This window comes from Cyprinodon variegatus, unplaced genomic scaffold (genome assembly GCF_000732505.1).
Source record: "Cyprinodon variegatus isolate N-32 unplaced genomic scaffold, C_variegatus-1.0 Scaffold138, whole genome shotgun sequence".
Taxonomy (NCBI): domain Eukaryota; kingdom Metazoa; phylum Chordata; class Actinopteri; order Cyprinodontiformes; family Cyprinodontidae; genus Cyprinodon; species Cyprinodon variegatus.
In genome coordinates, this window is record NW_015150591.1 from 356,204 (window position 1) to 372,976 (window position 16,773).

Below are 16,773 nucleotides of genomic sequence, written 5' to 3' on the forward strand. Positions count from 1 at the left end.
AGGATCTCGCAAAACTATTGCAGGATCTCGCAAAACTATTGCAGGATCTCGCAAAAGTATTGCGGGATCTCGCAAAAGTATTGCGGGATCTCGCAAGAGTTCTTTTTTTCCCCTCCATGTCCCTTTAGGGGCTCCGTACGGTACTGGTTTTACTCTTTGTAAACTGAGATGTACGATTGTGGAAAAGTTTGTCACAGAACAAAGGAAAAATACTCTGTCCAGGTCTTCTGTCAGGCAGCTGCAGTGAAAACTTTAACAACACAACCAGACACTGACCAGAGGAGGATGGAGACAGAGGCACAGACTTTAGAGAAGGAAAGAACCCAGCTGTCTAACTGCAGCAACACAAATGTTATGTATGAGATGTGTACAAATACTATAGTTACATGACGTGAAACAGTTCCACAATGCTATACGTAAGTTATACAATACTGCTGGATAGGCTGCAAACCTGTCGATTGGGTTCAAAAAGGGTTACAGGAGTGTCTGGTTTAGGTCTGTCCTCCGGTCACGCTGCTAACCTTGGTCCACGATAGACGTTCTGTTCAACAGTGCCGCTCTTGGTGGGGGTCATTTTTCAGCCAGATATTTTCCTAAAACATAAAGATAAATTAATTCATCTCTTTATTGGCTTCAGGTACATTTTATAAACATGGTTAATTTCTGTCTAGCTTTAGATAACTTCTAAACGTAAATGTCTGAAACTCTTAAATTGTACACCATGGACAGATCGCCAGTCTGTTGCATGAATGATTTTTCAAGCCAAAATTTAGTTCCTGATGCTCCATGTGGGCAGCTCTTCTAAAGACTCGTTTAAGTAACTTAAATACAAGGGTTAAGCTAAAGGTTGGTGCTAACCAATGTTGTGGGAAATACTGTAGGTACTCAACTATGAGGTCCAGTTTTTTATTTATTTATTTTTTTTATTTCCTTTATTTAACCAGGTAAACCCCGTTGAGATCTGGATCTCATTTTTAAGGTGGACCTGGGCAGAGATCTGCAATACACTGCAACCTGGTTACAAAAATAAAACCAATAAATACATATGCACAAATCTAAAAAATAAAATAAAAACAATTTAAAAGCAGTGACACGGTTTCATGGAAGCCTGTTGTCTATCTTTAAGAACCGTTCGAAATAAGCCCAATGAAATAGTGTCTGACATCTTGAGCTCAGACTGGAGCTGATTCCACACGGTAGGAATCAATTAAATAAATGGAGATCATTGCATTTGGTTGGCATATTATTTTACTTTGCAAAGTAAAAAAAGAACAAGACAACAGACCTCATTGCATTGTGCTCAGCCCTGTTCTGAGCTAGACAGAGTTTGACTCTCACTAATTAACCCTGCAGAAAGGCTGTGAAGGTCTCCATATATCTTTACCCAAACAAAGACGGTTATGTTATGAAATAATCCCTGAGAAACAGTCTAGCTTATTATGAGAACAATTTATTTGATCCCAAACGCTCCCTAATGGGATAAACAACCCCGGCTCTCTTAGACACCTTGTACACTTGCAGCTCTGAGGTCTGAATGAATCTAAAACTCAGCACTCAGAAAATATGAATTTACATAAATATACAGTATGTTAAAGGGAATTGATAGATCATTTTTCCCAACACCACAACAAAACAAATATGGGGCTTACACAATCAGACATATTTTTATTTATCTGATATAGGATTTAATCTACAGGGGTGAAAGAGACCTTGACTTCCCTTGGAACCCTAAATCTAAATCTGCTGGTGAAAGTGGTCGGCTATCAGACTCCAAAACGAGGACAGAGACTGACTCATTATGCCATTACTGCTAGTTACTTTCAGGGGAGCTAAAGCTGGAAATTACAGGTCTAGTGCCCCCACTGGCTAAAATGTAAACAGATATATGTACTAAAATATGTGTCTGTTATATCAATAACATATTGAGCCATATCTGTTCACCAAAAACATCATTAAAATGAAAAAGTCTCATAAGCTAAATACCTATGAAATAAAACAAATATAGTTAGATTAAACTGGTAAAAGTTCCCTATGAAAGTAAAGCTTTTATACATTCAAATGTTTTGGTTTGCTTTTGATGCAAACAAACTGACCTGCAGCAAACCTCTTTTTAACTAGAGAAAAGCGATATCCTGGTCCAGCCAGTTCAATGTCACATCCTGACAGGTTGCTGCCCTCACTGGTGAACTGCACTGCCAGTGGAGCCGGTTTACTGGGACCCTCTGTTAGCTGGAAGCGTGCTAATAAGGACCCCACACCTGTTCCAAGAAAATGAATAAAGAAAGAATCAGGAAAAAAAATTCAAATAACCTCTTTCTATATAATAATAGATATTTTTCCAAGGTGAATGTATTTGAAAACACATGCTTTAATGGACATAAGTAATCAGACTAAATGGCTAATTGATCTAAAAATGCAATGGAAGTGTCCTTCTAACCAAGTCTTATAATTATAGATCTAACGAAACAAGTTTTTATCTTGTTTTGAAATTGATATACTTGTTTTAAAATATATATCATAATTTCAAATAGATTTGGTTAGTGAAATTGTTTTATTGCGCAGGAAGATTATTACCTTTTTTTCAATAGAATTAGTAATCCCAGAGAATCTGCTTTTGCTTAGTATATCAATCTCAAAATAAGATCAAAAAGACTTTTGGCTATCTATATATTAGATTGTTAAACTAGACTTGGTTAGACAGACAATTTTTCACAGTAAATATCACCTAAACATGCCAGTCGGAATATTCTGATCAGATTTGAGTGGAATTAACTTTAATTCTAATCCCTCTGAGAGGGGAGGTTTTTGCCAATTGATAATCCAATGTATGAAAGTGCTTGCCAGGGTGAATTTATTCTAAACTAACAAGTTTGAATGCATAGCCCACACTTATGCACTGGAAAAACGATCTTGAAATAAGTAAAAATGTCTTAAATTAAAGGTATTTATCCTTAATTTGAGTTGGTAAATGAGACAGTTTGCCAATGGAGTGAGTATTTTTACTCCTAAAATAAGATAATTAGATAATATGCACTTGGAGTAAGAGAATGCAATTATGTTTTCTTATTTTAAGTGTAAATTGTCTTGTTTCATTGGCAAAATCTATCTTTTATCTCCTCAATCCAAGAACAAATGCACCTATTTTAAGAAAAAAATCACTTATCTGGATTTAAATTTTTTCCAGTGTGTGAGGTATTTCCACTTTGAGTGGCTGGATGCCTTCAGAATATTTTGATTTACATGTTAACACGACACATTTTCAGTCTGATCAGTAATTTTACTCTGATTATTTACAGTATGTCCATATATTTTTGTTTTTTAATTACAAACCCCATTTTAACCCGATCATGACGTTTTGTGTAAAGTAAACATGGCTATGGTTGTATAAGTCACAGGTTAAAAGTGCAGTAGGTAACTTTTGCAAAATGTATTTTTAACATATTTATTAAACCACCACTGCATCTGTCAGGATTCTGCCCTCTGTTTATGTTTATTTTTAGTTTCTATGATATTCTGCATCTTTGTAGTTGTTTTCTGTCAGTTTGGTATTTCTTTAGTTATTCTCTGTTGCCCCCTTGTGCCCGTTTCTTCCCCTTTGTTCCCTCCTAGTTAGTCCTTTATCACACCTGCTGGATATCAGCTCATCAGCCCATCCTTTGTTCTGTTCCCCATATATGCACCACCTCTGCAGTTCCTCTTTGCTGGTTTCTTGTTGTTTTGTTGCTTCCTTATCTCCTTGCTCCCCATGTGCATTTTCCCTGACTTTTATTGGATTTTGTTTTTGGTTTTCAGTATTTTTGCATTTCTCTGGATTTTTGTTAGTCCTTAATTAAATCAGCAACACTCATCTCTACCTACTCATCTCTGCATTTTGGTCCTCAAAGCCTCCGGCCTTACCTGAAAGTATCCTGACGTTCGAATATGAGACAGATAATCTATTAAAAAAATCAAACTCCTCTGCCTCCTCCCAGTGGCCCTGGCCTCTTTCAATAATAAGAAACAAGCAATTAGAACCAGAAGGAATATTTTTGATGTGTCAATCAGGCTCGTGGAAGTTACACCGCTTACATGAGCAGAGTGTACCATCATACAAAAAGAAGAGAGCAACAGGGGCAGGGATCTGTAAGCAATGTTCACAGAGCATTGCACTGCGCAGTAAACAGGTGCTTCTTAAACTATGTGCATTTGGAGAGCAGGGCTGTTAGAAAGCGGTCATGGTTTCATTATTCAGGAAGCATAGACCGGTAAATAATTTGGGCTGCCAGATATTCTTCTTCCACTTGGATTATTTTTTTAATCTGTATCGGTTTTTAATGCACTGAATAAGACTATTTGCTGAACTTAAAAAAAAAAAAAAACTGACATTTTATTAAACATATACATCCAAATACAACTAATATATTTTTTTTATTATAAAACTGATTGATATATGAAATTGGCATTGAAAGAGTAGCTAGATCATGAGCCAGAACAGCTAGATTAGGTTAATTCAATAAGCCAGCTTGCACATCAAGCATCCAGCAGGCTGAGATGCTATAAGAGCTCAAACAAAATAAAATAAAGATATGTAATCCATGTTCATACTTTTTTTCATTAGTATATTTAATGTGGTATGGCAAGCAAAAGAGGTTCTCTGTTTCTCCATATTATATAACATACTTTGGGGGACGACAGGGCAGACTTAGTTGTTTCTCGTATTTTAATTTGTTGGTTCTAAGTTGTAAATGATACACAGATTCAAAATGATACAGAAAACAATGTATTAGTCTAACTGATTTACAGTTTATGTCAGATTTTATTCTATGCGTTGCACTGATTTTCTTGTGCGCGTAGAATGTGCAAGCAGTGCACAAGCATGCAGCTTAGAGGGAACATTGCCTGTATGGTGTCCTTGTTCAAATTTTCAGGCTAAGTCCACTATGTCTTTAGAACCACCTACTGCAGCTTTAATGATAAAATACTGATGCTGGGCATCATTATGTTTCAGGCACTGGATGTTTACAACATTTAGGAGTCTTGAGTAAAAAAAGTTTTACTAACACATTTTGTAAATACTAGGTTCAGTTGTGGGACAGCTACAATATGGATAATTGTTCAACTTGACCTTGGTTATCATCTGCTTGAAGGTTATGTTTGTGTAAGTCTTTCAAAAAGTCCCCAACTGTGCATCAATTAGGTCTTCTGATTAGTTTTTTTTTGGTTCTCACCTTCTTGGCTAAAGTTTTGGGTTTGTCCATATTCAGATAAAAATAGAGTTTTTCCAAAGAGAAATATCCAAAACTGGTTACAAAATGAGCTGTAACTTATTCACACTCGAAAAATAAGAGGATGTGTTAGCATATTGCAGCACAGATACCACTACAGTGATCTTTATTTGCAGTTGTAGGGTTTCAGTTTTTAACTGTAGATCCAGATGCAGACAGCAGAGGGCAACAACAGCTTCAAACACAGCTGTTTCCCATGAGCACAAATCAATGCCCTAAGTTTTAGCCCTCTGGCTTTAGCAACAGCATTGTAACCCCTTGAGATTAACATGGTTCGGGTTCATCGAGCAATATTTCTGCTCAGATCCGTCTATTTTCAAAACATTATACTTAATGCTATCCTCATAATTACAATGAAAATAAAATAAACCAATCCAAATAACAGATTCTAAGTCTGGTTTTTGGACAAAGAATATATAAATGCACCCACATAGTTAACATTATATATATATATATATATATAATTGTAATCAATACAGTTTAAATTAAGAATTGGTTAACAAATATATGGATATAAATGGTCAAAAAAGAAAAATAATAGATACAAGTTTGTATGTTGGTACCCATAACAGTCTTTATCTCCAGCAGTTTATGCCATTTTGGCTTCTCTGAGCTCTAAAGGCTTTTATTGTTGTTAATCCACTGTTTCATTTGTAAAACAAATAGGACTTTATTTTAGCTACTAGACACTAAAATATAATTTATGACCAAATATTGTAAAAAGGCTTTCTGCCAAAGAAGGATTGTCTGTATTACAATCATTAGCTCCTTTCTATTCCCCAAACAGTTACATTGAACTGACAGCCAGAAAAAAATAACACCACCAAAATACCTTCTGAACATAAAGATGTGGAGTTAGTCAAGTTTTACAGGGACTTGTATTGATTGAGATTGAGCTTTAAATTAATATTGAAGGATAGCTGTGCAATAAATATGCAAAAAGCCCCTTTAGGCCCAATATGAAGCAGGGGGAACTTGTTTGGGTGCATGGTTCCATAAAAAAACAATACAAAATATAAAAAAAACTCTGGTAAAAGCGCTAAAAGGGGTCTTTCAACAGAAAAATTATTCAGAACAATAAAGAAATGATCAATTTGACACCTTATCAACTTATTGGGAGTTTGGAAGAGAGAAATCATTAAAAGAGCCAGGATTGTAGATGATCATGAGGATTTGGTCAAAGCTTCCTCCTTCTGTATGTTCCAACCAAGTTAATGGTCATCGGAGTAGACCAAGTGCTTTTCTGTTAGCAAAAAGGGATTGTAGAAGGAACGAGCAGAACAGCCAGCAATAACTGCTCTGAGTGTCATTTTAATAAATGCAAATATTTGTTAAAATATCATACCATCCAATTTAAAAACTGCACTTGATTTTAAGTGCATAAAGATTTTTCAGAGTGAGACATTGCGTTAATGCAAAAAAAATAAAAATAAATAAACATTGAGATTAAAAGAAAATTAACTTGGGATGTTTACTGCCTTGTCAGCATCCGTTTGTGGTTTTATTTTCTGTATCATTTACCGTGAAAACATAAGGCATCTGATAATTGGTTTATAGATGTTGGAACAAGGAGTATTAACACAGAAAGAACTTGATTTACTTATTTTTGGTGCAAGTTAAAATATAATAAATTCTGCCTTTGAACCAACAAACAGATTTGACTGCTTTGCTATCACAGATGTTAATCATACCTCCGTTTTCTGATTTCTTGGAAATATCAGGGATCTTCCATAAGATTCTCTGCTGCTCTGCATTCCTGTATGCATAGAGGAGGAGACATACAAGCAGATCAAATCAGCTATCTGTACTGTAATAAGCCTACATTCTAAAATTAATGTTTAGATTTAAAACCTAAAGCAAATAAAATTGTTTTTCAACAAACAAATCTAAACAAAGCCGTAAATCATGTACAGAAAGCCTGATCTGTGTTTTATTGTCTGTTTTAATGAGGAGGTTTAAGGAGCATACCATACAGCAGGAGGTAGGATAGCCTGTAATTTAGAAACGCCCCCATCGATTGGAACGAGGAACTGGACGTTGTTTAGAGCAATCGGCGTGGACATGGCCTCCCCGTTGTATTTGTAATCTATCCTCAGGTCAGTGCTGGTGGGCTCACATCTCCAGCTCACAGCCAGGTTCAGAGGAGCCGACTGGAGGCCCTTTGTTGATACCTGAACACAGAAACGTGTCAAGTACCCAAAAAAAAAAATCACTTTTCTGTGAAAATGTTTTGGCCTCTCACTGTGGAAACATCCAGAGGGCCGAGCTCACCTGATACTTGAGCATGTCCACATTGTAGTATGTCGCCTGCGGCTTCTGCTCGGCCACCTTCTTTAGATGAGATATTAGGTTTGGCATATTAACCCAGAAGTCCTTTGCATCAGCCTTGGCTTGTGTGGTGGTGTCACTGGTTGGTTGAATAAAAAAAAAAAAACCAACAAAAATTAAAACAGAAATGGCACACATGACTACTTAGTTAAATCAGATCTCTCTCAAAAAAAAACAACAACAAAAAAAACGGTTGCGGTTTGAAGGCAGTAAGGAATAAAGCTGCCTTTACGTATTATTGTAATTAAGGTAAATACCAAAAATCAAGATCAAAATTGCACTTATGCTGTATTTTCTAAAAGAAGGTTATGATACCTGAGATGAGGTAAACTTTGACCTTTCACAAGGTAAACAGCAGCAAAATGATTCTGAATGGTGAGTTCTGCACTGTTAAACATGCTCTAATGTCGTGTTTTTACCTACCTACATACCTACATACATACATGTATGTATAAAAACCTGTGTTGTTTTTAAAATGTCAGTTCCTCTTCCTGTAGTGCTTAGGTAACAACTCAGGATAATCTGTGATGGTGATCTTTACCATACATGAAGGCAGCATAAGTAACACAGAAATGTACTTTCACTGCATCAAGACAGCTGCTTTATCATGGAATACAGTATAAATAATAAAAACGTGATTAATCTCACATTGGAGAAATTGACCTCTGCATTTAACCCATCCCCTTGGGGAACAGTGGGTTAAGGGTCTTGCTCAGGGACCCAAAGTTGATGCTGTGGGGATTGAACCTGTTACTTGCAACCTTCTCAGACTACAAGCGCACTGCTCTAACCACTAGGCCAACCCTCCCAAGCATGTTTTTGGCAACATATTAAATTTATCTTTATTTAAAGCCTCAACTGCTTCCTGTTTTTGATAAAAATGAAAATCTGATGTCCAAACTACGTATCAGACAGGCATACAAGATTATTGATAGAGAAACAATGCTTGGTAGCCACAAAACAGGCTTAAATCAGAGGCAAACAGTATCATTGAAGATCTTATCAAGGAGTATAAACGCTGAAAAGTTTTCAGAAAAATAAAAAAACTGAGTTCATTTGTCTGGAATTTAAGCCTGTTTTATTGTTACCATGACAGTAACAACTAATCATTTACACAGTCTGACACACTGAGTAGATTGAATAACATAAACAATAAATTTGTTATTCATTATTTTTTGAAATGTATGATGCCTAAGCTCCTCTCCCTGGTGGTGTTCATACTTCAGATTTAGTCATGTATTATTACTACATTACATAACATAAGGCTTGTCTGAAAAGCACGATTTGATGATGAGTAAATATCACTACTGTTTGCTCATTTCCTGGGTCAGACCTAAAATCATCAGTTTTTTTTCAGTTGCAGGCTTTTTAATCTAAAATGATTTTATGTGGCATTTTAGCAGTTTTAAGTCTACTAAATCTACTAAACAAAATGTATACAAACACGTGTTTACATGTTCCTGCTGCACTTCATGAGTGCTGTGTTCAGGACACGTTAAGTGAAAACTAAATGCAAGATTTTTCTTTGTGAATTGCGATTAACAGGCATAAGGAAGTATGATAATTTTTTATAACAACATTTTTTGAAATATAGATTTTTTCAAACAGAAAAGCAACAATTTCTTCAGTTTTCTTGTAGGTAAAAGACAAGTCAGTAGCCAGCCTTGAGCCAGCTGACTAGCAGTGCACAACAGATGGAAATGTAGCAGTGCATCATCGGGAGAAAACTTCAGTCACTTTCACATTTACTCTGACATTTACTGGAAATAACTTTAAGCTATAGAAACATCATTTTTAAGGAGTGGTTTTAAAATTGCATCTTTTTAAAACTTTGATATATCTTGGTACCAATTAATAAAAGCTTATATAACATCAACCCAAACAGAAATAGAACAACAGCAACTTTAACATTTCGTGATTTCTAAAACCCAGAATGAGATCTTAACCGACATATAATACATATACTATAATGTTAGTGTGCAATGTTTTGGTTTGAAGAGGTCACAGGAGGAGGATGCAGTCAATAATCTGTTTAATTGTGAGACTTAGACCTTTTTTTTTTCTTTTGGTGTGTTTTTTTTGTTTCTCACTAAAAGAGTGGTGAGTTCACAGTGATGGTATTACCAGCAGAGCAGCTGGGGGTTAGGCAGGACATGCTCCAGTCGGCTGTAGTTGGTTATGCTGAAGGTTAGCACGGCAGGGGATGGGTTATTGGCAAAATGCCGTGTAATTCCCGCCGGAAACGATAAAACCATCTCACCTATGATCTTCACAACACACCTGGAAGAATGAAAAAGTCGCAAGTCAGACATAAACCAAACCCCACCACTTTGTAACAATCTTAACTGTGTCTCCTTTCCTTTGTCCTTTCATAATTTAACTGAAGTAGCTGTGCTTTTGTCTCCATTTTAAAATGTGTGTAAATCTGTTTTCAGTCAGTTTAAAATAAGATAAAAATTAATAATTTAAGTCACACGGAAGCAATGCAAACAAAAACCTGAATAACGTAAGGAAATATATTTAAAAAAATGCAAACCAACTTTGTTGCCTATTAAAAATATAACATTCTTAACATATCAAAAGAGTGATACAGTGGAAAAAAGTTACTTATTGTATCAATATCCTTTTTATTAAGGGGTTGGCAATATATGCAACAGTGATACCTTTTTTTTTTCCTAATAACTAAGAAAGCTGCATTCTGAAATTCAAAAAGGGAAATAGTGATAAATATTTCTAATGAGGCGTGACTCCAAACAACTAAAGTTGCTCTGTTCTGTACAAGTACTTTCTCTAAGAAAAGCTTGAATGAATCCCTGAGGTTCCCATAGAAGATCTTCTTTACACTTCGAGATGGTGAAAACCACCAAAATCGAAACCTTGACTGGCAGTCTAAAATGCACCAACTATCTTAACCATTGATGCTACACAGGGGGCCAAAAGGTGACATATTATTCAAAACATCTTGATATCCTTTACATTAGTTTCTTTCAAATAAAAATACACAAAAAATTTTTAAAAATTGCATATGCATGAATACATACTTGCTTGGGTCAGCTCCTTTAAACAAGGCATTGACTGTTTCTGTGAAAGCAGCAGCAACAGGAAGTGTGTCCTGGGCTCCCATGGTGAGAGGACTCGGTCCTCGGGAGCAGCCTAAAATCAGGACAAAGCAACACACAGAGTTAATCTTATATGGTGCATAATGAACATACAGTACAATCTAATCAATTTAAACATATACTGAACATTAAATGGTGATTTTTCTTTTTTTTTTTTCAGACAGATATGCAACTAAACATTTCCAGGCCAGGAATTTACACTCTTCCTATCCCAAAGTGCAAGAGTGAAATGAAGACAAAACGAGTACAGGCGGTGAAATGACATGACATGAAAGATCACACAAATATATAATGAAGAGAAATACAAGTGTTAGTAAGGAAGAACGGCAAAGAACACACAGATACGACACATTTCTCTCTGCTTTTTGACTGAGAAATATCACCTTCACAAGTACATTTTTATTCATTTGCGTAGCTCATAATAGAGTGAAGTTTCCCCCCCACTGAATAAGCATTGCTAGGTGCAAAAGATGAGAGCAAGGCAGACTGAGAGAAAGAGAGATATTTGCATGCTTATTCCAGATGTTTTTAGCTGAAGTAGTTCGAAAAGATCCTAAAAAATAACATCTAGAAGACCACCGAGGGAACAGGTCATGATAGATTAATAAAGTGCACAAAGAAAGATGAATCTTCAAGGAATAACAGGTCAGCGAAGATGAAATGAGACCGAACAATATTAATAGAGAAAAAAAAGAGATAATATCGAAAGAGATAGTTCAGCACACAGGAGTAATGCTCAGCCACATATTTAAATGATGAGGGTTAGAAGATGGAGGGATTTCTAAAGGGTGGAGGTTTAGGAAAAGGGCAGGGCAGAGGAAGGGCCAAGCTTGCACAAATGAGTCTCAGAAGAGTGTTTTTATGTCGGTGCACGCTTCCCTGGTATCGAGCAAACTTACCTTCAAAGGTTAAATAAAACTTCCCTCTGTCAAACCAAACAAGGGATGGCTGGTCATTCTCTGTGTGGGGTGGAGGAGGAAGGGCCAGTGAAGGGAAGGAGGTAGAGGGGATGAGAAGGTGGGAGGTGGGTGAGGAGGGGGAGAGAAGGACAGAAGCATGAGTCTCACATGGAAAGTCTATCACACGTCACGGTGAAGTGAAACGTGGGAGGTGAGGGCCGGGTGAGAGGAGAAACAAAGCGCTGAGACACCGCCAGGGCGGAACACGTGACAAGATGGGAGAGACGCCATGTTTTCCTACACAGGTGAATGAGACTCAGGTAGAGCTGGGGACCAGCCAGCTGCTGCTGGGACTTGGTGGGGATACATTTAAATATTGAGTTGAGCTAAACAGGAGAGGAAATCTCAAATGATCAAATACAGAGATAAATTTAATCTGTTATATTATGACTGCTAGTCTGTGACCATGTTCTTTTGTGCAACCATGATCTGTTGGGGTGTTAACTCCACTAGACCTCTTAGGATGGTAGAGTCAGTATGACACCAAGATGTTAGCAGTCAATCCTTCATGTCCTGAGTTGAGAAGTGGGACCTCCATGGATCACCTTTGTTTTCTTAGCAGATCACAGATATTTTTCTGAACTGATTTCTAAACCAATGCAATGGCAGTGTGTGTAAGAGGCTTTTATGAAAGGAACAACGCCAACATAGACAGCACAGAAAATGACTAAAATATCATATTTACTCTGTCAGCTTCACTTATTTTCCCTATAGGAACTTATAACATAGGATCACCAGGTCTGCCTCTGCCTGAGGTCTCTCTTGAAAAGGAGATTTTTAATCTCAAAGGGAATTTAAGGGTTAAAAAAAATCTTGCACATCCCCCAACAATTTGTGTTACAGTTTGGATTCACACATGCCCTTATAGGTGGATCAGGTGGTTCTGGGGTCAGCATGGGCATACTCGGTATCTTACGACTATTCACTCATTCATAGGAAGCTAACATGTATTTTATTCAGATTCCTTTCTATCAGAAACAACACTAAGCTCTTCAGTGGTACCAGCAATACTAACTCAACTGTTGAGAACCAGCTTTCACTTCTGAATGCACCCCTATATAAACATAACCAACAATGCAAAAACTCCACAGAAGCTGCAATTTTATAGATGGGTGGACCCAGTGGTCCCAATCAGGCCCTAATATCCCCAGCTATCATTAAGAGGTCTGTGTGACTCATGTCATTAATGGTCATAGTCTTGAGCCTTTTATACACCTTTCTTATGCAAATCTATGTTTAGACTTTCATAAAGATGACCTTCTTAACATTATGAAACAGAATTGATGGATGCAATAGATGAATAATGCTTTAGATGGCAGTATTGACACCTAATTGGTACAAGTGCAGAACAGGATCCCACATTTTAGGTGCTTTGCCTTAAAAGTCCATCAGCTGGCCTAAAATGCTGCTGCCCGTGTTCTCACTAGAACTAAGAAAGTAGAGCGCATCAGCCCCGTCCTTCCACTGGCTCATTGCAGCTCAGATAATAGACTATAAAATCCTTCTCTTAGTCTATAAATCACTGAATGGATCAGCACCTCAATATATAACATATTTGTCATCAGTGTAACCACTGTGCAGCTATATTATAGTTTTTTATTTATTGACTGTGCAATATCCTGTGCAATATGCTGAATGTGCAATATTTCTCCACCTGTATATAAGCCATCCGGATTGTACATATTTTTATTTCTTATTTTTATTTTGTTTTTCATTGTGTGCGATACAGGTACACTTGCACCTTAATCCTATTTATCTTGATATACTGTATATACCTGGATATACGGTATATATATTGCTTATTCTTAATGCACCTTTTTCCTCCATGTTTGCACCTTCTGTAACTTCTATGCCAATATGTGACAAGTGAATTTCTACGCTGAGATCAATAAAGCTTATCTAATTTAATCTAACCTCCCAGACCACTCAGATCCTCTAGTTCCTGCCTACTCTGTTCACCCAGAACTAGAACAAAACATGGAGAAGCAGCATTTAGTTCCTATGCTCCACTGGTCTGGAACAAACTCCCAGTGGAGAGTGTAGGTCTAGTGGTTAGAGTAGTGCGCTTGTGCTTGTTCCCCACCCTTCACCCCACACTGCTCCCCCGCGCGCTGCACAGTGGCAGCCCACGGCTCTCAAGGGGATGGGTTAAATGCAGGAAGTGAATTTCTCCATTGTGAGATCCATTCAGTTCAATATATATCTAAAAGACTGTAAAAGTGCTGAAGGTCTGAGTTCTTTTATAGCAAAGTTAAAAACCCTTTTGTTCAAAGCTGCTTTTGACTTTTGAAATTAAACTGTTAACTTCGGTATTGTTAGTTTACTTTTTGGTCCAACTGTTTCATTTATTTAACTAACTGATTTCACCATTGTTTTTACCTTTATTTTATTTTATTCTGCTTTTATTTAGCTTAATTCATGTAAAGCAGTTTGAATCTTCTTTGTACTGAATTGTGCTATATAAATAAACGTGCCTTGAACATGCTTGAAAGAAAACAGACATCTGAAGGACCCCAAGACAAGGCTATGTTTGAACAGACATGTTCACAGAGAAAATCAGCCATGACCTCATAAAGTACTGATAAACTACAGTCACAAAAGTTTTTCTAAGACCACTACTTTGAGAACAGATCAGGGTAGAAAATATTCTTTAAAAAACACTTTGTTTCTTTAATATGTAGTGAGAGAATGTGTAGTTGTTAGTGGAGAAAAACCTTAATTAAATTGCAATTATATAGGCAAACTGGAACGAAACGGTCGTGTGTGGGGAGCCAAAACATGACCTGGAACTTAGGAAAACCAAACCACACTGTTTTCTTTTAAAACTCTGGATAGTTTGACCGTTTCAGGGGGCCAAAGATAAGTGCAATAGAAATATCAAAATTATGGTGTAACTAGGCTGGTTCTTTGTGCCGGTAAGACATTAGCAAGAAAAGCTAAATGCACAATTATTCTTTAATCCTGTCAGGTTATGTGTTTGAGCAAAATGTTGGTTCCTGCATATCCTACATTTGTTGTAGAGTAATAAGCAAATCGCTGCTGTTGGAGTAAACCGACCAAGACTTTAGAGAAATGGAACAAAAGAAGCATAATGTGTTATGTGGCAAAACCAATATAAGGCCTCTTGATGTTTTTGCAGGGATAAAAGGTTTCTATGGCTGGGAAGCGCACGAGAGACAGATGTGAAAGGTGAAAGTTCCAGATCAAGGTGCATCAATGAGGCCAGGTACGCTTAAAACTTGTTCACCAGTTATAGAGAGGCGAAGGCATGAATACCAAACAGCTGCCTGTCCAATTCAACCCGACTCTTATGCAAGACTTCAAAACAGGCTCCGACAATGTGTGTGTGTTTGATCTCAAGGACCCAATCATGAGGGCCCTTCAGACTAGTCCACACAGAAAATCAGCAGACAAAACATTTTGTGTTGAATACAGAAAGCAAAAGTATCTAGGACGGACTTTGCTGCACAAGAAAGGAATCTTGTGAAAGAGATAGGTGGCTGCCATGGTGACAAAGCAAGGCAGTCAGTGGTGCACAGTCATAAGACAGAGAGAAAGGTCTCACAAGCAGACAGATGAACGAAGCAACATAAAGTTGTTTCAAAGTATCAACAGTTTAACTGTAGGTTTCATTATTAGTTGCATTTCTTGACCGGAGGGAGAGATAAACGGGGTGAAAAAGAAGTCTGTGTTCTTAGATGAGATAAAGACTAAATGTCTTTGAATGTGTGGGAAGGTATGAGCTGGCAAGTGCAAAACAATGAGAAATGATTTCACCGAACAGTTAGAGGAATGACAGCGGAATGTGTGGAATGTCTTTACATTACAACAACAAAAAAAACAGATGTAAATGAGGAAAAAAAGGTATTTCAACAATGGCAGAAATGGCCTTATTTGGACTATCTGGTGTGTGCATTTTCCCTAAAAAGCTTTATAGAATATTTTAAGCGGAAATATTTTGAAACAACTGCTTAGTTTATTGTTAAAATACCTTAATTTTTCACTTACATTGCACAAAGGGGCAACAATAACACTCAGGACTGGCCTTAATGGTTCTCAGCCAGGTCAGTTTTAGCCAGAAATCATCAAACAGAATACAAACTCACAAAAGAGCACTTCCATCCTATACCTTATAAAATGCCATTAAGTCAATATAAAAAAAAAAATACCTTCAAAAGCACAAAAATAATATTTAGATGGCAAAGAAAAGTTTATATACATTCACTGTGTGCATGTAGATCTGAAATATTGGGCTTTAAAGTAAACATCCACGATTTTTTACAATGGAGTGATCAAACGACAATCAGCTGGGAGGATATAAATGCAAAATACAATCAGAGTTAAAATTATAAATATGGAGTCCAATAATGTGTGCCTTGCTATATTGCAGCTCAACCCCATACTTTCTATAATTATAGGCAAGCTTTAGTAAAACACTGGATAATTGTATCTTTGTTGAGGTCAACAGTAAGAACTTGGCTAGGAGAGGAAGTCTGGACAGCTGTGCTGAATCCGGACAGCCCTCAGCCCTCCAGACGCAATTACATGACCTAAACTCACATGGATGATGTGTGTCCAATATGGGGCTACAGCCTTATGGAAAAGAATGAATTCAGATTGAGCTATTGTCATTAGTGTTTGATCTCTTATCCTGTCAGAAATGCTAGAGTTTGCTAAAATAGGTTGGTTTCCTAATAAGAATCAGGTCTACCCTGTAAAAATGATTACACATTATTAGTAGGATTGGTAATCAGTTATTGAAGAATCAATCTTCACCTGTTGTATTCATTCCATTAGATGAACATTAAAGATCATTATCAAAGGAAACTAGAATGTAAAGTTAATGAGAAGTTGTAGAATATAAAAGTAGTCCTTTCTTTATTTCATCCAATTAGCTGAATGAGCCCATAAATCTAGTAGGAAACCTTCCCACGATTTGATGTTTCCTCTACCATGCTTGACAGTGTGAGTGACTCCTCTTTTCTTTTAGGAGGCCTCATATTAAAGATGTTCTGATCAATATGGATAAATAAGTGGGGGTTGAGAAAATCAGGCTTTTGGAATGGCCAACAACCTCAAACTTGGTGAAAGCTAAATCTATTC

The 16,773-nt window shown here is 36.9% G+C and overlaps 1 protein-coding gene across 1 annotated transcript in view; it reads right to left on the reverse strand.

The window, feature by feature from the left end:
- Window positions 1-110: 110 nt before the first annotated feature.
- The window catches only part of sgip1 (SH3-domain GRB2-like (endophilin) interacting protein 1), a 47,667-nt gene continuing 31,004 nt past the window's right edge, over window positions 111-16,773 (reverse strand). The window contains exons 18-25 of the mRNA XM_015376641.1: window positions 11,611-11,670; window positions 10,634-10,745; window positions 9,717-9,872; window positions 7,536-7,671; window positions 7,233-7,435; window positions 6,956-7,020; window positions 2,094-2,258; window positions 111-593 (exon numbers count right to left, since the gene is read on the reverse strand). Of these exons, the coding sequence (XP_015232127.1) occupies window positions 571-593; window positions 2,094-2,258; window positions 6,956-7,020; window positions 7,233-7,435; window positions 7,536-7,671; window positions 9,717-9,872; window positions 10,634-10,745; window positions 11,611-11,670 (920 nt within the window). The 3' untranslated portion in view covers window positions 111-570. The remainder of the gene's footprint in view (window positions 594-2,093; window positions 2,259-6,955; window positions 7,021-7,232; window positions 7,436-7,535; window positions 7,672-9,716; window positions 9,873-10,633; window positions 10,746-11,610; window positions 11,671-16,773) is intronic.